Raw genomic sequence first — 21847 nt, 5'->3', positions numbered from 1 at the left:
TAAATGTGGCCCAAGTCTGTTTGCAGGCAAAACGGATTGTATAAATGATAAACTACAGCCATCATTCACCAAATGAGACGATGTTTACATTCATTAATATACATTGTATGTGAATATATCACTGCCTTTTGGAATAGATGAATGGTTACATTGACACAGATGGTTGATAATCACCTAAAGCTGACGTTGGTGTGGAGAGCAATGTCCCAGTACTCCAGGCTCTGCAATTCATCAGACATTGGATTGTGGAAGAACAGAAGCAGAGATCCATCCAGATTCAAGCGGTAGGTATCCATGCAGATGTACCTCTCGCTTGCCTCCACCAACACCTATGAACACATACATGCAAAGATGATAGGAAGTCTAATTTATAGGATGCTTATATGCCTCACCAACACATCTCAACCATTGGAATACTCTGCTGTAGTGTAGTGAAGGGGACCCCAGTGGCAACCATCCCTACGCAGCACGTGTATGCAATACTGGACTGCAAATGGGCATTCATCTGCCAGCAGGGGGCGATGTTACTATTTGGTTTTCACAATCAAATACGGTATTCCCTCGTTATTCCTCAGGGATACGTTCCGGAGATACTTATGAAAACATATCATTTTAATGAATTACGTATGTATGTTGAACTTCTTTCGCACCCTATGTGGTCAACCTTGCTATTATTATGAAAATCACATATCTCTCATCACTTTATCTCATCACTTTCTCTCTCGATGCAGTCTTGTAGAGTTCCAGATGCGATTCGAGGAAAGACAAAATCGCGGAAAGCAGTAACGTGGAATACTGCAGTATGCAAGTACCTCTGTGAGTCATTTTAAATTATCCAGCCACAGATGGCCAGATTTTTTTTTTTAAAAAAACGTCACAGGATCTTTAACGCCCACTGTAGCAGACGGCTTCTGTTTACGGTTAATAGACATGCAGTATTAATTAGGATGACCGCTGGGCTTCAACCACAAACCTCTGCATCGAGTGGCAAACACTCAACCGCTTGGCCATGTCGCCGCCCCAAACATCACAAACACCCAGTGTCAAAATGTAAATACGCCGGCAAACACCACAGAGCGCCTGCCTCTTTGTCACTCTTCTACAAACTCATATACACAGTATATGTTACCTACAAATACATAATAATTTACGGCTGTTTGTCAATCTATGCTGGATGAAGACTTCCCAATGGCATGTCATTTTCCGGTCATCCTCGCAGTGGCTTTTGGCTGGGCATCGAACAAAGACGGTAACTGCTTGGCGCGCTTTCAAATGTGCTTCTGCGGCCGTCTGGAACGCTCTTCCTTCCAATATTAGGAAGCCACTGGAACTATGCACTCTTAAATCTAGCTTCAAAACTAATTTCTTTATAACTGCTTTTTGTGTTTAGTTTGTTGTCCTTCCCCCACACCTCCAATTAGCATGGTTGGCTACGTACGGTGCGAAAGAGGTTCAACGTACATGCATAAAGTGATAGGGGTTTGTTTGACCATGCTTCACCACACTACTCTTAGCTGTGGCCACGAATTTAAACCACTTGATAAGTTCAGCGTATGCGAATCATTACACACTGATCTATCCATCTGTTATACTAGCAATTGAAAATGCAACCACTGTTTTGTATAGTTCAATTATAAATATTGCACTTTCCAAAGGACATTGCATGACCTTTCTGAACAAAATTGTGATAAAATGTGAAAACTTTTTTCATGATATTTATTCAGATTTTCTTCTTTCCTTCCACTGCTCAACTGTAGAATTCCCTCCCATCATTTATTTTCCCCAATAAATGAACTATACTGTATCAATTAAACCTACAATACTGCTGTTTGCTGCTGGCCACTTGGTATTTTGCACCTTTGGGTCTGTGCTCAGCAAGCATCATTTGTATTATTATAACTAACTGTACCATATACAAAATAGACAAAGCTTGGTAACTTGCACTGATATACACAGCATGACTCGCAACCCCATCTGTGTAACAAGGACCAGGACTGTCACTGCTCGACAAAGTTTCTCTGTTGCAGTCTCCTCTGTCAGGAACACCATCCTACTGCTGCACACTCACAGTAGCGTTCAACTTACATCTCCTTTTAAGAGCCACTTAAAGACTTACCTCTACCGCCTGTCTTTCAAGTGACGCTGAGCTTGGCTCCATACCTGAATGTCACTATCATTTATATCCGTGAAATATTGTGCGCATTATAAATTGCATTAATCTTATTATTGTAATGGTACATAAAGTCTTGGTACCTGAAATCAGTGTTTATAGCATTATTACAAATATTCACCTGTATTAGTACATCAGGTTCATAGCGCTCCGTGTAGTTCCAATCATCCAGGCACCGCAACTGTGTCTCTTGAACCTTCTCAATCTCCACATTCTGTGAGATAAAAAATATAAATGTATCCACTAAGCCACTGGATTCAACTTTACATTTCAACTCCGACAGAATAATCTACACACTTGGCATTTACTTCACTCCCACAGTGATTTAATTATCATGAAACAAGGTTACGGTTTGAAGCAAGAATAAATCAGTGCAATATTGTCCAGTCCACTTCATTCATTTGCATATAATTTCCAAAATATGTATACGATTTTACTTTACTGTATTGCTAGAGCGAGAATCAATGGTAATAAAATTAACAAATGTACATGCCCATTAAACGGGTTTGATTTGAGTAATTTCATCGCCAACTCTGGCACAAAACAAGATTAAACATTGTTTATCCAATTACATTATCATTATTCACCACAATACATGTAGGAGTTTGTTTTATCGGATAGCAGATCAGATCTATAAATTGCATTTTAATGAGGTCTACGACCAGCTCAGACTGGTGCTACAGTGGTATAATTAAACCCAATGGGGCTACAAGTGTTTCCCTGATGGCTTCAACGTGCTACTCTCACAAGTGCTCGTGTAACTTGCCAACATGGGATGCTTGTGCACAACTTAATTGTAAATCATATTATTGCAGCCAGTGGCTTACCAAGTAGTCCTCTTTGTGTGTCTCTTTATCATCTGCATGCGAGGCTGAAACATCTGTTACGGACACAAGAAAACATAATATTTTTTGTTCATTGTGACCATGAAGGAGGCACAGTGAAAGGATAGCCATTTGTTAAGCAATTCTCTGCCATTTTAGAAAAACGTGGGGCATTATTTCCATGCATGCAGCCATGCCCATGCGGTAGTCCTGAGTTCAATAGATAAATAATAATGCTGGGCCTCCATAACATAATACTGAATCAACAATGGCTGCAAGACAAAACAGAAGTGAAGAGTACAAATTAAAATAACATTTAGAATGGCCACACATGTAAACATACTCTCTGACTCCGGTGCCCACAGCCCAGATTCACACTCCACCCCTTTCTCTCACGCATGTCTTCTTGTTATTTCTGCATTTTATTTCATTCTGTGTTATTGATTAATGAACGGGGATGATTTTTGTTTCCATTTGTACTTCATGAATAATTTCTTTGCATACGTGGCCATATTATCTAAATACAATGAAAATGTAAGAAAATAAATGACCGTAAGAACTTCTATTTGGCAGAATATTACTTCCTTTTAAAACACATGTGAATCAACCTACTTGTGTCATTGGTTGTGTGCCCACTTAAACAAGCCCCAATATTTACACTCAGTAACTTACTGTTTAAATAAAAACACGAGGGAAGATATTTTTACTCAGAGACTATCTTTTTCTGGGAGCAATAGTGCATTCTTGTAGATTGTATATACAAGAGAGGTCCACGTGCAGGGGAACAAGATGCTTTAGATGATAACACATCAAGTATGGTCGTGACATTTTGTACAATTTCAGCCTTCTTCCCCCATATGTATTGGTTTTCTCTGCACGCGCTAGTTTTTCCTGCACAAATACGATTAACTATTTATATTTTACCAGGTAAGGAAGCATTGAACTATATAGTGAGGGAAAAAAGTATTTGATCCCCTGCTGTACGTTTGCCCACTGACAAAGAAATGATCAGTCTATAATTTTAATGGTACGTTTATTTGAACAGTGAGAGACAGAATAACAACAACAAAATCCAGGAAAACGCATGTCAAAAATGTTATAAATTGATTTGCATTTTAATGAGGGAAATAAGTATTTGACCCCTCTGCAAAACATGACTTGGTACTTGGTGGCAAAACCCTTGTTGGCAATCACAGAGGTCAGACGTTTCTTGTAGTTGGCCACCAGGTTTGTACACATCTCAGGAGGGATTTTGTCCCACTCCTCTTTGCAGATCTTCTCCAAGTCATTAAGGTTTCGAGGCTGACGTTTGGCAATTCGAACCTTCAGCTCCCTCCACATATTTTCTATGGGATTAAGGTCTGGAGACTGGCTAGGCCACTCCAGGACCTTAATGTGTTTCTTCTTGAGCCACTTCTTTGTTGCCTTGGCCGTGTGTTTTGGGTCATTGTCATGCTGGAATACCCATCCACGACCCATTTTCAATGCCCTGGCTGAGGGAAGGAGGTTCTCACCCAAGATTTGATGGTACATCGTCCCTTTGATGCGGTGAAGTTGTCCTGTCCCCTTAGCAGAAAAACACCTCCAAAGCATAATGTTTCCACCTCCATGTTTGACGGTGGGGATGGTGTTCTTGGAGTCATAGGCAGCATTCCTCCTCCTCCAAACACGGCGCGTTGAGTTGATGCCAAAGAGCTCCATTTTGGTCTCATCTGACCACAACACTTTCACCCAGTTGTCCTCTGAATCATTCAGATGTTCATTGGCAAACTTCAGACGGGCATGTATATGTGCTTTCTTGAGCAGGGGGACCTTGCGGGCGCTGCAGGATTTCAGTCCTTCACGGCGTAGTGTGTTACCAATTGTTTTCTTGGTGACTATGGTCCCAGCTGCCTTGAGATCATTGACAAGATCCTCCTGTGTAGTTCTGGGCTGATTCCTCACCGTTCTCATGATCATTGCAACTCCACGAGGTGAGATCTTGCATGGAGCCCCAGGCCGAGGGAGATTGACAGTTCTTTTGTGTTTCTTCCATTTGCGAATAATCGCACCAACTGTTGTCACCTTCTCACCAAGCTGCTTGGCAGTGGTCTTGTAGCCCATTCCAGCCTTGTGTAGGTCTACAATCTTGCCCCTGATATCCTTGGAGAGCTCTTTGGTCTTGGCCATGGTGGAGCGTTTGGAATCTGATTGATTGCTTCCGTGGACAAGTGTCTTTTATACAGGTAACAAGCTGAGATTAGGAGCACTCCCTTTAAGAGTGTGCTCCTAATCTCAGCTCGTTACCTGTATAAAAGAAACCTGGGAGCCAGAAATTTTTCTGATTGAGAGGGGGTCAAATACTTACTTCCCTCATTAAAATGCAAATCAATTTATAAAATTTTTGACATGCGTTTTTCTGGATTTTGTTGTTGTTATTCTGTCTCTCAGTGCTCAAATAAACCTACCATTAAAATCATAGACTGATCATTTCTTTGTCAGTGGGAAAATGTACAAAATCAACAGGGGATCAAATACTTTTTTCCCTCACTGTAGGTCTTTTTTCAGAAGCGACCTGGCCACAAATGATAGCTCAACGAAGTGGCTTATCATGTGGAAGTTTATTGCAGCCAAATACTATAAACGCATGTTTCTAAACACATACTAAATGCATATGAAACAATGCAAAGGACAAATATCCCAAGCAGGCCTTTCCTGGTAAAAAGTAGAGATTTCATTAGGCCTTCTTGGGTAAATAATAAAAGGTGCAGCCCTGAAATTACTTGCTTACATCACTGCCTACTGAAAGGGCCTTCACTAGAGGGACCTGTGAACTGCAACTCATAAAGGTATTTAGCCTACTCTTCTAAGCTAGCTAGACATCCTGGAAGAGGCAGAAGTACTCATACCCCACCACAAACAACTTGTCGATTGAGTGTGGTGTACCCATTTATACGGCTAGGTGGACAGAGGCGGGGTAATTTTAAAAACTTGTCCATTTTTTCAACTGCCACGCAGGGAGATCGAATCGAATTGGTGGCCTTGGGAAGCAAGTACAGTCTGCTAACCCTGAGCTTCTTAACAATTTTTCATTTCACAATACACTTTGGAGCTTGCTAGATCTTCGCAGAATACCAAACCAAAAAATCACTGTGGGTCCGGGTGGGCTGACAGCTGCCTGTCGTACTGTGCTGCGAGCAATTGAGAGGGGCTCGATCAGCCACTGAACAGCACAGAATGTTCGTCTGTACTAGACTACAAACAGTAAGGTTCTTTACTTTCCTATAAATCTGAAAATACTGTGGCACACCTGGGACTTTGCCGAGGCACACCGGTTGCGAAGCAGTGTGCTAATCATTACACAATGGAAGCATCCCTGAGTAAATTATCATTCTTATTTTTATAAGAGACCACTAACAAGCAATCAATTATTTTATTCCCAGGCCTTAATCAGAGATGACCATAACACAATCATATTCCTAATTCCCACTTCCCTGTGGCTTCAATTCCATGCACCCTTTCAATTACCTGCGTTTCCATCGCTTGAAGATCCATGCACATCTTTTACCATATTTTGTCGCTGGACATTCTTGGCAAAAGCCAAGGGGTTGTCCCATGCTAGGGCCACATTGTCTGCTTGGTGGACCACGGTAAGCTCCCCCGCCTCATCCACGGACGACAGTTCAAGGTTCTCAAACACAAACTGCCGCACTGCGTGCTGCATGGATGCCTGTTCGACTTGAACTGCACAGCCTGAAAACGCGCAGACGTAGACGCACGTTTACACACTAGCAATATTATTTTCCATGCATGTCAGAGGTTGCATGCGTGTCAGTATTTGTGCAAATATTTTGCTGACGAGTAATAACATATTTAAAAAACTATTACGGAAATAAAAACAACTTTATAAAATTATTTAGATTTTTTGTGATTTTATTTTTGTACAATAATTTGGAATTCGTACTTAAAATTTCCAAACTTGCGAGCTAATATTTTCATGCTGCGATATAAATAATGTCATTGCTAGTTTACCATGTGGAGAATGTACAAACAACTGTGGCATAATTCAGACCGTGTGCACCGGAGCAGTACTGCAGCAACTCCTGGGCCCGAATCCTGGTTGCGTTGTCCACTTTATGGAGGCCGGGATCAAGGAGCATTCCACACACGGGGAGGCGCCTCAACATGTCCTTTTCAATTTGAGCCACATCTAACCCATCTGCAGCCTGCAGGCACACACATAAACACACATTGCACTGCATAGCTATTCAATGGCCAGGTTTCAGCATGTATCAGGCATGGAGCTGAGCTCACTGGATTGGCGGTGTTGGTCGATGCCCTGCCAAACATGGAACAAGTTATTGATTTAGCAATTAAAATTAATTCCCCATACACGTTGTTATGAGATAATTGTAGCATTATAGTCACAACAATACTTTTAATTCTCAGATCCAGAATTTAACCATATTAAGTGAAAAATAAATAATTCTATATGACGATTTTTCTACATAGTCATTGGTATCCAGGCTGAGACCATCGACTCACCACACTTGAAAATACAATTTAATCACAGGTGAATTCCCACTTTCAAACCCAAAATTCCAACAATACTGGCACATTGCTCCAACCCCTGAGCCTCCTAAGCACCACAAAATATAAATCCAAGAATTGAACAGCGACCCTAAATTATTACAGGTCAGTGAATCACTGGGGGAGTGGATCATTACAAGTCTACTAATTATTATGCATATACAATATGCATGTTATCTAATTTACACATTAATGAAACACAATATTAACATTATATTTATGGACAAGTATGTGATATGAAGGCTGAAGTTTAGGTTGTTAATGACTGAATTTGTGTGTATAATATTAAACCATGTTTTTGGCACAGGAAATGTAAATACCTGAAGGTGATGAGTGCGGCTCATGATTTCATCGTTGAAACGAAGAATCTTTGGTTTGATGTGCTCTTGGCCCAGACTGCAAAGTGATGTCCCAAATAAGGCAGCCAGTGACTGTAAACACCACAAGCATGTTTAAAAAACAACACATGTGCTTCTTTTGCAAAATAACTCAATAGCTTTTCTCTTGATTTGAAAGATATGCAGACCATCACTTGCTACTTATTTTGGCCATGGCCAGGTCGCTGAGTTCAAAGAACTTCACCACTGTTACCACCCACCTGACTTGGTACTAAGATACAATTCACTACATCTCAACAATCCTTCAGCACACTTGTATCTTGTAATGCTGCATAATGCATGCTGATACAGAGCTATACAACTCTTAATTATAGCAGATGAAAATGTTACTCCGTATAATTGTGTGTAACTTAATACTGGTGTAATGTACATAACATGTAACTCTCTGCACGTGTTTTTTGGCAATGGTGGTAAGGGTAGGAAGCTTGGTAAAACAGGGTCCTGACCTCATTATCATCTGGGGACAAGGGGAAACGGTTGGCAGCTGCTGATAGCGAATTGGCCAAATCGGGATGTAATCCATCAGCACGTGGAGGGTCTCTCAGCTGGCTCGGTGGGGGGCGACCTTCCTCTGTTGCCACCACCTGTCATCAAACATCAGAATCATCATCACCTCAATTACTAACATCATCACGCCAGAGCAAATAATAGAAGATAGTTATTACCACTGTTAATATTTGCAATATAGTCAGCATCATCAATTAATATAATAATATATACAGCCCTGTCTCTATCTACTACTAAATGAAGGTTTCCCTGTGCTGTGACGGTCATGGGGCTGCATGACCAAACTTCATCATGCTGGGCAATGTGGGTTAGTGAATGCGTGGATGGATGCCCAGGGCTGGTTCAAACATCACTCGCCACTCACGTGAATGATTGTTGGGAATAAAACCCAAGTCGTTGGATTCAGAGCACAGAGCGCAAACTACGTCATCAGCATTTAATAATGATCAATGTTATAAACATAATCAGGGTACTGTACAAACAACAAGAGGACAAAGCATTACCATGTTTTATATTAAAGTCTGAAGCACAAGCACACGTGTATATCTTACTTGCTGGCCTGTACACGAGGAGTTACAGCAGATTATACCTGTTCCAGAATGCAATGGATCATCAGAGGCACCGACACACACTCCGGCGGGATTGGATCCAGCAGGTCCCGATAAAATCTCATGTCCACCGCAGAAGGCTCCTCTCTTACTTTGAAGCAGAATATGCATTCACAAAAAAAGAAACAAGCACGGCAAATGCAATGAAGATGCTGACAGTCAAACTAATTAAATACCAAGTGCTACCGAGCTAAGTTGATTAACCAGATATTTTTGCTGCCCATTATTGAGATTCAAACTATGTGCAATGGTAAACTTTTTTTTTACTGACATTGAAAAATAATCATACAGCGGAGTTTTGAAAATATTGTCACCTAGAGGAGGTAGGTCTGTGGTTTCTGACGGCTGCCCCTTTCTCTTGCCATTTGCCGAAATTCCATTTCGTACCTGGTGAATACATGTGTCGTTAGTTTTAAAATTATCATCTAAGTTTATAGACGAAACAATCTCTCGTTTGATGCACCTTGATGAGCAGAAAACAAAGTGATCAATCACAAAATACAAAAATAGTCTTCTCTATTTTCAAAAAGCAAACTGATATGAGCAACGATATATGTGGATATCGAAATGATAAAGCCATTTAACAGCCTCTGGAGTGGGTTAGTGGATGCCGGTGATTTTGTTATTTAAAAAAATCTATCATTATATTCTACAGAACCTAACATAAAATGTCTTGTTTAAATATGGTGGTATTGTAATTCCATGTCTGCAACCAAACAGATTGTCTTACACCTTAGAATTTGTCATGAGTATTCTGGAAATAAATTAGGTTTTCTAAGTAGTCACTCCACTGTGAGTACTGAAGTCTACCCATAAGTCCAAAACTGGAGCAATTGACAATAGGCTTTAGGGCTGTTAAGTGAACACTGAGTTAAATGGACTAAGTTATGCATAGCTGTAGAGATAGAGTACCAAGCATCCTTAAGAATGACATTTGTATTTGACCTCAGAGGCTTGCGTGGCTTCATTGTCAGTTCTCACCAGTGACTGCCCTATAGTGGGAATCTGCAGAAGCTCCATGTTGTTGAGGTAGTGGCGATAGTGCTGTCGCCAGTCAAGAAGGTCATACATCAGGCATGCCATGTCCTCAAACAGGGCGGCACCAAACTCTGCCTGGAAGTGAACAGACATCCATACACACACATGCCTATATATAAATGATCAAAAAGACCCCCATATAGCCGAAAAGACTGTTGGTGAAATTGATGTGCTGTTAGGTGTGAAGATATTCGTGGCACCAACCGCACTGCATACCTACTTACCATGGTGTTTTGGTCAGCAGGATCCTCTGGGAGCAGTGAGTTGTGGACTGTGTACTGCAGTCGTGCAACTGTATCCAGGCTGTAACCATGGCCCACGCCCTCCAACACAGGTGACAGATACCTCCAGAAGGCCTGCAGCTCCTCGACCCGACCGGCAAGCAGCTCCTCTATGGGAAGAAAAAATATTCACGGTTTATACTCAGTGAGGTCACAAGCATAGTTACATTACAGTGGGAAATGTCAATCCCAGGCAATGTTTGACTTGTCAACTTACGTATCGGTGTGTTCATTCATTCGACGAAAGAACGTGTTTGCAATCAGAAACTGATATTTTTGTTACGTAAGCTCCCTGCAATTGACTTACTAAGACTACTGTAAACATTAATTAAAAATGATATATTTGGCTATTTTAATGCAAACCTAATGTACCTAGAGTGCCAGTGCATGCCCCTTTGTTATGCTGCCACAAATATGATATCGACCTTCCTTCCAAAAAACTTTACTCAACTAACAACTCATTGATGTGTGTTACGTGTAGCACCAGGGAACTTCGAATTGAGTAGACTTATCATTGGAAAGTACCAGAGGTGTTAAGATCCAGCCTCTGTGAAGGAGGCTATGAAAGTAGATACTATGTGGCTTGGTAGCAGTTTCTCTCCAGCAACAATGGCAGGCGGAGGAGCAGTACTCACACAACAAGCGTCGTTGTGGCAGCTACATCACAAGGAGTTGGCACATTGCAAAGTTCCGTTGGTTCAACTGCCAGCCACACTGCTCTATTAACCCATAGCATTTGGGTATGTGCTGTCCTTCTCCCCGTGAACCTTTACCACTCCACGTGTACCATAGCCTGACATAAGCACTTCTTCTTTCGTATGGCATTTTTGGGGATTGCAACAGATTACAAATTGATGTCGAGACTTGATATCCATTCCGACTGCTTCAGGAGTAGGTGCATGGATTTGTTTCAGATCCCTAATTAATGATCTGATTGGGCGGTCATTCACGACATGTTGCACGGTCTGAGATGTCGCATCAGTCACAAATTGAACTCTCAACTATAACACCGCCACTGAGTGACAGATCACAGCTGTTTAACATTTTTGTTGCATGCGCTTGTGCTTAGTGGTATAGGAGCAGTCTTCATTCCGCACCTGGCTTGTCCTCAGTGTATGTCTGCGACGACACACATATGACGGCCGACACTGTGACCCCCAGCTCCTTCAGCATCGGCAGCAGCTGTGGCTGGAGAAAGCCCATCAGGAACACATAGTGCTGTGGTCCATCATCCGGTTCATCATCTGAATAACACCGAAGATGGCCGAAAAAACATATACCAAGCATATGCTCTATTTAAAAAAGCATTACTATCAACTAAAGGTAGAACAGTGACACGGTGGTTAATGCACTGTGCAATAGACCTCACAGTACGGATTTGATTGCCACCGATGGTGAACATCAGGCGTGAGTGATACCTAAAACCAGTCCTGGGAACTCCCCCCCCCCCCCCCCACTTCACGAATCTCCACTGACCAGCATGGCGAAGTATGGTCAAACAACCTAAATGGCCACATGACATGGGGAACCCTTCATCCTAATAATGGGCTGTACATTTTGTTATTACCCACGTTAGATATTGGTAAGCATAAGCACATAGGGCTGGTTGTTATTTTAGTACATTTTGTAGAAAATGTTTGACATTTTACATACAATGACATACTCTTTCAAATTATGCAACGGTATCTTTGTAATAAATTACACTTTGTTATATTCCCACAATTAAATGTCCTGGCAGCTATGGTCATTTCAGCTGTTCACTCTATGCACACTTGCTCGTTAGGAATGATAAGAAAATCAAAAGGCTATACAGCTACAGTATTAAACATAACACAGCATCAAAGTTGATGATCTTTGATTCCTGAGACAGACCGATGAAACTCTTGACTTCTTCCTGCTCTCCACGCCGCATGAGTTTTGTGTTCTTCTTGATTTGGGGTGGCTCCGGAAGCTTCTTGCCTTTGTTTCCCTTGGCGCTCTTTCCTCTCTTTTTGACCGGGGATTTCACCGGCTCCTTACCACAATCTACCTCTGCCATTTCCTTGGCGTTGTCCTCAGCTGCCTACAAAATCATAGAGATCATACAAAGACAAGCGACTTTACAGATTAAATTGTATGTTAGGCTGTAATCAAACTTTAATAATAAATGAATGAGGCAGGTTTTTTATTTTCAAAAGGGGTCGATTTGAGGTTGAGACAGCTAACCTTGAATCTAGAGGTAACCTCTGCAGGACCTGAAAACTAGCATATTAAAATTGACAGTTTAACGATTCACATGATTTATCATGCCGCATCTTCAAAGATAATAAAATTGGCACCAGGCCTCCAGGAGACAGAGACGGGTATGGCTAAATTGCAGTTCACACTAAAAAAGTCACAGCTCATCATACACTTTTAAAGATCGTCGTTTTAGTATGTGACCTCTTACCAACCTTTGCTGACCATCTGCTTGGTGGACAGCCACAAATATTTACTGCACTTAAACAAACCATAATATATCCCAATACTAAACAATGATCTAGCTTACTATATATATCACTTTTATTGTGTTTTGCTGTTTGAAGAATTACCCTACACCCTGAAAGGCAGGAGAATGGAAAGGTCCCAAGTGGGTAGTTAGGATGAGGGTGAGTCAGTCCGTCCACATGTACAATACACATTCAGAACTTGTACGTTGCAACATGGAACACGGAAAAACAAAGCAGAGCTGTTCCATCTGGCTCGCGTCAACCGTTAAGTGCATTATGTTTAAAAAGTACACTCTTGAAAAAAGCAAAAAATTGTGTACATCTAAAGGGCTCTTTGTGTTAAATTCCAAGTACTCAACAATATACATTCATTCTAATTTTGTGTTTGTGTCTGGCTTTTAATTTGGGGTTTCACAAACCTTATTTTTCGCCTCACGCCACTGCTGGTCCTTTTGTTTGACTCCCAGCAGCATAAACTTGATGAGTTTGGCCAGCACAGGAAGCGAGATTGCCTGACCAGCATCCACCGCAGTTTTGGCTACCTCCAAAATCTGTGACAATGTTAAACAATATCACGCACACACAACAGGTCCGCGCATCATGCTTGTGATTTAAGATAATTACCATCAGCATGGGGTTGCGGTAGTTGTGACAGCTTATGCCCGGGTGCGTCACGCCGCTCCTCAATCTGCCAAATTATTGTTTAGGTTTGCTTAATTGTTCGGTGCATATTGCGTGGTTGCTCTGTGCAGCATCTTGAGATGAGTTTGTATCTAGATGTTTGTCATTATCATGTTGTGATAAAAACATGTTGGTCTGAGCTGTTGACAAGGTACAAACCAGAGTTGTTATATTAGTCAACAAGCAAAATGCAATACAGTGCTGGTGCAAATGTGAATGACAAATTAAATTATGCATTACGACGATGCCAGGCATAGAACACAATCGTAAAATTGTCTAACAAGACCATGTGTATGCTATAAACTGGAGACCAGGTGGTGGTACACTAAGAATTGCTCTTCACACAGCACTGGAAAAATGATAAAGGGTCAATTCAAAATCTAGGTCACTCACCTCATAATAAACAGGAAGGTCCTTGGGCCTCTTCCCTTTGGGGTTTCCGAGCTCATTAATCTGAATAATAATAATAAACGTTCCCCCAGTTGTGTGAGGCCACAATAACAGGGCACAAGCAATGAGTTACGCATTTCTTTTACAGAACAAAATGTTTTTTGGAGGATGGTGAAAATGTAAAAACTTCTAAAAATATGGGCATGTTTATTTCCTATAAATTGCATTTACTTTCATAACGTATTTCACACCGGGAAATACGATGTAATTTCAGATGTGCAGACATCATGCAATAACCCTAATGTAATAAAATAGTAATATAAATATGTATATAATGGTCGATTATACCATGCTAATATCATGAAATAAAACATTGCAGTATATCGGCTCATAAGCCTTTTGGATACATGTTTCCTGACCGCATTTCTTTAATCAAGCAAACTTTGGACTGATTTTCGCTCTGTGACACATCAGAAAAGCATGGCCTGTTAAACAAATACTGAGAATTTGAGAGATGTTATAGGCAATATCTCCATCCCCCCCCCCCCCCCCCTCGAGCACGAGGCCCATTCGTCGATACAGCACAGAGAAAATTGTACCTGAGTCATCACGTCATCCCAGGTGATGGCAGTGAAGAGGCGGCGAAGGGGGACCCTGATCGCTTGCAGCATCGCTGGGATGTGAGCTTCATCTTCAACTCGCCCGCACACGACCATGGCGACACTCGCCTGCCAGCCATCCTGTATGACCAAATTCCCACCGACCGCAGTGACCACACCTTCGCTACAGACATTCACCTTTACACAAATTTATAAAGGGAACGAAGGGAAAATTCCATCTATAAATATATTTTACTCCCGACCTTACTTTAGGTTGACGAAACTGCATGCCAATGATGTTGCCGCTGCACAAATGAAACTTTCCCTGGTCCTCCCCTCCAACTCCCTATCCATTTAATGTACTCTGTATTTTACTGCCCCAGCAGCGCGTGGGACTTATTGGTGATGGACCCGGCCATCTGAGCATGCCTAGGTATTTGTTGGTGCTGCTCTGGCTGCTTCGGCTGTGAATGTGGCTTGTCGTTGGTGTTGGGCCACCTGGTTGTTTCATGCAGGACTCTGCCATAGTGTTGCTGTTTCTCTTTTTTCCCATGTTTTCCGCGCTCATTGTACCAATCTCACCCCACCTCGAACCTCACGGAGCCTCCCATATTTGAAAAGTGCATTTAAATGTGGTTGCATTCAGACACTCTAAACTTAGAATTGTTTTTGCTGTTTATGAAACCAACGAAATACCTTTTCTTGCACATATTCTTTAAAATGGTTCAGTATTATATATTTGCTAGTAGCAGGTAGCACTAGAATTTGCCCACTTTGGCATGACACTCCTTGACACTCCACAGGTAGCTAATTACTTTGTTGACTGATTAGAGATGTCATATATTTTTTTCAGTTCAGCAGAGCACTTTATTTAAGACCTTCATGCTTAGTGTGCCCTATGAGTGAAACTATTCTCCAGGCCATAATTTTTGGAAGCCCAGATAAAAAAAATTGGGATTATTTGTTGGAGTTGTAACTAATTAGTTTAACACGTAGGCTTTCGCGACCAATATTATTCATAATAAAGGTTTTAAGGTTAGATCGCGTTATTTATAAATGTGTCGTAACCCTCCACCACCCGACACGGCCAATCAGCAAAAAAAAGGAAGCACTACGACAGAATGGCTACAATAATACTCAAATTAACAGAGTACTGAATGCCAAATCACGATCGCAAAGCAACACTGCTGAAAGCGATCAGATTCTTAAAACAATTAAAATTCCATATATCTCAGGAGTAACTGACAAATTAGCCCGTGTTTTGCAAAAGCAAAACATTACAGTAAGATTTGGTACAGTAATTGTTTATGTGGCAGATGCTATATTGGACAGACGGGACGTAACATCAGCATAAGATTAAAAGAATACCAAAGAATATTAAATTATGTCAAACACAACTGTCGGCAGTGGCAGAACATGCTTGTCAACAAGGACACTCAATTGATTTTGATAACGTTGAAGTGTTGTGTAAAACTAATTATTACTGGCAAAGACTAATTAGAGAATCCATTGAAATTGAGAGAAACAGAAATAACGTGAATCGTTCTGATAGCTATAGGCTTAGTGCGGCTTGGAAGCGTATTATTAAATAATACATATTACAATTCCTTATAGGGGAAACACATACTAATTAACGGATTACTAATGTAGCATATAATCACAATAACACACATTACAACTAGTTACAAATCTACAACTCATTACTAATCATAACCATTGACTGATTACCAATCGATTATATAATTACAATACCCCCCCTCCGCCTCAAATCACTGCACCTGAAATGAGTTAAATGATGACGTCACCCTGCTGCTCTATTTAAGACCGGGAGCAAGTGAAGGCTTTACCATTCTGGCGAATTGCCCGACGATGCTGGATGTAATTACCAGCGAAACGTCGTACTACTCAAACTGTAAATGTTGTGGATACACTCTTCAACGCACCGGTGGGCTAAAGTAGTGAACTATTTGTCTTTTGTCAACGTGACACTTTTTTTTGCTGATTGGCTGTGTCGGGTGGTGGAGGGTTACGACAGATTTATAAATAACGCGATCTAACCCAAAAACCTTTATTATGAATTGTAACTAATTCCAATATATATTCTTAGCTCTTTCGGTAAAGTCACGTTGAAGGGAAACAATAAAATAATAAAATATATATAAAACAATACAAATTCTCACAACGTTTCGACCATAACGCAAACGGTCATCATCAGGTGTGAAAAAACCAACGGCAAGAAACATTTGAAAGAAGTGTCTGTTTGCATTTATTTATTTTTAAACGGTGTATTTATTTATTCATAAAAAAAACGTTAGCGCCATGCGCAGCGATTTGCCAGTTTATTTAGAAGGACGAGTCCATCTATGTTCTGAAAAAAGGAGGGGGAGACGAAAAATTAATGTATGCTGTCTGAAAGCCACCGTAAGCATGAACAATCAATTAAGACCTGAAATGGTTTATCAAATCCAGAATCCATCTTCTCGGTTGAAATTGTCTCTGTGCTTGTATATGTGGATAGCCTCATGAACGAATCTCTCATGGTAGCCAGATGGCTTACAAAGAACCTCTGTCTTGGAGAAATCAATGTCATGTGAGTCTACTGAATTATAACAATGATCTGCCACGGCCGAGGTGTTGTTTTATATATATTTTATTATTTTGTTTCCCTTCAACGTGACTTTACTGAAAGAGCTAAGAATATGAATTACTGCAGTCACGAAAGCTTCAAATCAAAATCTAATTCCAATATAGTTGTGCTAATTCTGTTTTAAAGCCCTTCAGGACTAGCAGTAGAGAGTTAATATCAGTGGCTCACTCATGAAAACCTACATATACTGGATGTGATATGGTTCACTGTTTACATTCTCTTTACTGTAATTTGGTGATTAATTGCAGCACAGTAATATGTAATTTTAGTTGATATTAATTTAAAATGATTTATAATAGTAATCAATAATTTGTTAATTACTGATAGCTGAAACAGCCTCACTGAACCCTGCTCAGGATATCTAGCCAATTCCCAAAATAAAATTTTGTATACGGATGTATTTTTGTATGTGGGGAGAATTTTGCAAGTGGGACTGCCCAGATATAATCCACATTTACAAGGAAATAACATTCAAGCTATGCAACACAACGGTCATCAATTTCCTTCCAGTACTTCTTTATATAAACACTCGCCTTTTGCCCATCCAAGGACGGGTGTGTTTCAGTAAATCTGAAACTTGCAAGGGAAAAGCAGACCGCGACGTGATATTCATTGCATCAACTCGTGTGCGACTTGTAAGGCCGCGGTGACACAGACCTATTTCATTTGAAGTTTATAATCCCTTGTTCATCATGACGTCCTTTTTACTTTGATGTCTCAACAGCGTTACGGAGATCACGTGACGTGAGGGTTCTGTAGTGAGGGTTGTCAGTTGACGCCGAGGGGGGGGGAGGAGGCGCCTCGCCCCCCATGTGGAGTGACGTCAGCCGCTAATTATTATTAATGTAGAGAGGTGTCCATTTGGAGGACGTCACCTTATGATTATAATGGGGGGGGGGGCTGTTCGATGTGGAGTGACGTCACCTGCTGATGATTATTAATGAGGGGGGAGGGTGCTCCATGTGGAGTGACGTCACCTGCTCATGATTATTGAGGGAGGGGGATCCATGTAGAGGACGTCACCTGCTCATGAATATTAATGAGGGGGGCTGTTCGATGTTGAGTGACGTCACCGGCTCATGATTATTAATGTAGAGGGGTGGGGGGTGTCCATTTGGAGGACGTCACCTGCTCATGAATATTAATGAGGGGGGCTGTTAGATGTTGAGTGACGTCACCTGCTCATGATTATTAATGTAGAGGGGTGGGGGGTGTCCATTTGGAGGACGTCACCTGCTCATGAATATTAATGAGGGGGGCTGGTCGATGTGGAGTGACGTCACGAGTGTTAAGGACATTCCTGGGTGATTATAGTAGGCACTAGCTTTTTTGCCCGTCCAAATGACGGGTGTATATTTTGCAGTAAATCTGAAATATTTATTATAAAAATAGTTCAGCTCATGATTATTAATGAGTGGGGGGGTTGCCCCATGCGGAGTGACGTCACCCGCTAATGGTTATTGGGGAGGGGTGCGGCATGTGGAGTGCGCGACCTTGTACGTTAGTGTAAATTTCCATGCCGGGGGGGGGGCTCTTTTGCAGTGATGTCACACACGGATGTAGCACTGTGCTGCGTATATTTATTTTTTACCGTCACTTTCTGTATAGAAACGGCATATTTGAAGCGACCTTGCGTAATAAATTATTTAATTCAGCTCGACCTTCCTCTGCGTTAGTGTAAAAATGCACCCACACATGAATATTAATGAGGGGGGGTGCGCCTCATGTGGAGTGACGCCACGCGCGGGACACACATTCTTGGCTAATTATCGTGGTAAAAATAGCCACACAGTGCTACAGCCAGGAATCTCAATTGGATTTATTTTGTGTAAGCCATCCCACTTCCAAGTGACTGGATTATAGACACTAGCCACTGCAAGCAAGGTGAAGACTCTGGGGGTTACCACGGCAAAAGAATGTTGTTGAAGCAACCACACCTTGCCACGACGTTCTTACATTTGCCCATACCTAGCAGATGTTGTGAAGGCGACACTAGAGCTCCGCGGACTAACAGCCGTAGTCCACCACCAGACATTATGTATTCCCAGACATTGTGTATTCCCAGACATTGTGTATTCCCAGACATGTATTCCCAGACATTATGTATCCCCAGACATTATGTATTCCCAGACATGTATTCCCAGACATGTATTCACAGACATTGTGTATTCCCAGACATTGTGTATTCCCAGACATTATGTATTCCCAGACATTATGTATTCCCAGACATTATGCATTCCCAGACATGTATTCCCAGACATTATGTATTCCCAGACATTATGCATTCCCAGACATTATGTCGCTAATCTGCCCTCCTCCATCCTGAAAACGTGTCCCACTGATCGCAACCTCCTCTTCCTGACTGGAGTACGCCTAAAACCTTATTTACATTGCATTCATGGCTTTTATTTTGGTGATTTCGAAAACGTTTTTTTGTTTTGGCCATGTTTTTGTTTATTATAGTACGGAGTTAGACTGATGGCCTTAATCTAAGTTTTCTTGTGGTTGTTGTTGTTATTTGACTTGCATCCCACTGGGATTTTTGCACACAGCGTTGGTGTACGGTGCTATTTCAGGAATATTTTGATATTTTTGTTCCTGTATTTTCTGTTTACACAGTCACATAATCACTTTAAGATGTTTTCTTGTTCATGTTTTTTTGTTTGTTGCGGTTGCACCCGATTCAAGAGCCGAATGGCTCACAGGGCTATACCAAATAAATGAACTATGAACTTATTTTACACCTATACAGTATTTCGAGGCCAGACACTTAAGTACCATGTTCTTTGAATCACCACACAATACTATATAATGTATAGCCCTTTCTCAATCCACTGCTGGATGAATCCTTCCCAAACCGTGTTGGTGAAAGGAGTCCAGCGACGTTTCGGATCTCATCCACCACTGGTTGTTATCTATGTTAGGGAATTCAACTCAGGCAGCTGGGTACATAGTGCAGTGCGCTAATCACTGTGCAACTCCCAACAATTTCACAGCCTTTAAGTAAAATACATCAACAATACAGTTGTATTTTTCGGTTAGATCGCGTAAATATAAATGTGTCGTTAAACCCGCTACCACCCGACACAGCCACTTTAGTAAGGGTTTTCACGTAAACAGAACATGCCAATTCGTTACTAGTACAGCACACCGGCGTGTTCTGTTTACGTGACAAATCTTACTCAAGTGGCTGTGTCGGGTGGTGGCGGGTTTAGCGACACAATTATATATTTACGCGATCTAACCCAAAAAACCTGTACTATGGATTATATTGGTCGCGAACGCCTACGTGTTAAAGTAAAATACATACAAACTGTTAACGAAAGCATAGGTCTTACTACAAATAGATACGTACCTAGGATGTGTGCCCAGGGCTGTCAATCACAAGGTTGAATACTAATTAATGAGAAGGAAAATAAAACTATTTCAATACAGTCATACACTCCGTAATACATCTTATAAATTAAAACCTAATCCAAGACCTTCCTGGAAAAGAGTGGCTTTCCTGCATAAGCACGTCCTCATTTGAGCTGGGAAATGAAGAGGATTAATTCACAAGTAATTGTATTTGTGTTAGCTCGTGTACGTATGTCAATACATAAATAACAAATAACAACCCTCCACCACCCGATAGAGCCCATCAAAAGCAAGTTGTCTTGCGGGAAAAGATGACAATTTTTTTGGTTTACCAGCAAAACAGGGGGATGGATGTTGATCAGCTCAAGACAAATGATGACACGTTATATGACGTTTCGCTGGAGATGACCTAGCCGGCATCATCAGGTGTTTAACGATCATAATATTGGCCGTGAGAGCCTACATTCCCTGTACAACCAGAGGATTCACTTTTGGTTTGTTTACATTTGTGACATTAACAATGACTCCGCCAGTATGTGCGATGATACCTCTGGATTGTAACTTTAAAAGTTACGTCATATAATATAATGAACGAAACTTCGAACTCGCGTCGGACAGCCGCGGGACACATACCTTAGTTGAATGACTTAATTGTTTTAAGTCTCTGTAAGAACTGTAATTGTATAAAGTTGTTTTAAACGCAGAGCAAAAAAAAAGCTACCTCATCAAAGGGTGCGCCAGACAGACCGGCGTCCCACGACTTGACAGCGGGCGCCGACGCAACGCTTTTGCTGCCGCTCTTACTTCGCTTTTTGGACATTATTATTGTTGTTGTTGTCGCGATTTTATTTAATAACTTTGTGTGAAAGCAGCACAGGTGAAGAAGGAACGCGCAGGGGACTGTCCTCGTTGTTTCGACGTCGCCATGGAGACGCCCTACGGGAAGCCGCACGCCAAACGGCGCGTTTCGCGTTTAGAAAATAATAATTCACTTTAATTCGACTACAAATTTCGATTTAAAGCTTTCGTGACTGCAAGGATTCATCTTCTTTGGTTCTTTCGGTAAAGTCACGTAGAATGAGAATAAAATAATAAATTGATAAAATATAATAACACAATAAAATTCTCACGACGTTTCGGCTACAACACAAGCGGCCTTCATCAGGTGAAGGGACGAGACTGTCTGGAGTCTGTTGAATGTTGTCTATGCACCTTTTATTACGATAAATGTTATAATTGAGGGTGTTGTCTCTTACTCAAAAGCTACTAATGAGAATTCACATATGTAAAACATTTTAATTCTCATCAGG

The 21847-nt window shown here is 41.2% G+C and overlaps 1 protein-coding gene across 3 annotated transcripts in view; it reads right to left on the bottom strand.

The window, feature by feature from the left end:
• The window catches only part of SPAG17 (sperm associated antigen 17), a 48082-nt gene extending 26590 nt beyond the window's left edge, over positions 1–21492 (bottom strand). The window contains exons 1-17 of one of the 3 annotated variants that reach the window (XM_032972879.2): positions 21259–21492; positions 14534–14674; positions 13938–13997; positions 13283–13414; positions 12268–12457; positions 11493–11639; positions 10339–10505; positions 10058–10189; positions 9391–9463; positions 9058–9167; positions 8408–8545; positions 7884–7994; positions 7046–7199; positions 6502–6726; positions 2998–3050; positions 2292–2384; positions 175–329 (exon numbers count right to left, since the gene is read on the bottom strand). In XM_032972879.2, coding sequence (XP_032828770.2) covers positions 175–329; positions 2292–2384; positions 2998–3050; positions 6502–6726; positions 7046–7199; positions 7884–7994; positions 8408–8545; positions 9058–9167; positions 9391–9463; positions 10058–10189; positions 10339–10505; positions 11493–11639; positions 12268–12457; positions 13283–13414; positions 13938–13997; positions 14534–14674; positions 21259–21357 — 2180 coding nt within the window. In that variant the 5' untranslated portion in view covers positions 21358–21492. The other 2 variants (XM_032972878.2, XM_032972880.2) reach the window with 2 other exon arrangements.
• Positions 21493–21847: the final 355 nt, after the last annotated feature.

This window comes from Petromyzon marinus, chromosome 49 (genome assembly GCF_048934315.1).
Source record: "Petromyzon marinus isolate PM22_M1 ecotype Great Lakes invasive population chromosome 49, UKy_Petmar_22M1.pri1.0, whole genome shotgun sequence".
Lineage (NCBI taxonomy): Eukaryota > Metazoa > Chordata > Hyperoartia > Petromyzontiformes > Petromyzontidae > Petromyzon > Petromyzon marinus.
This window is presented reverse-complemented; position numbering and strand designations above follow the sequence as displayed.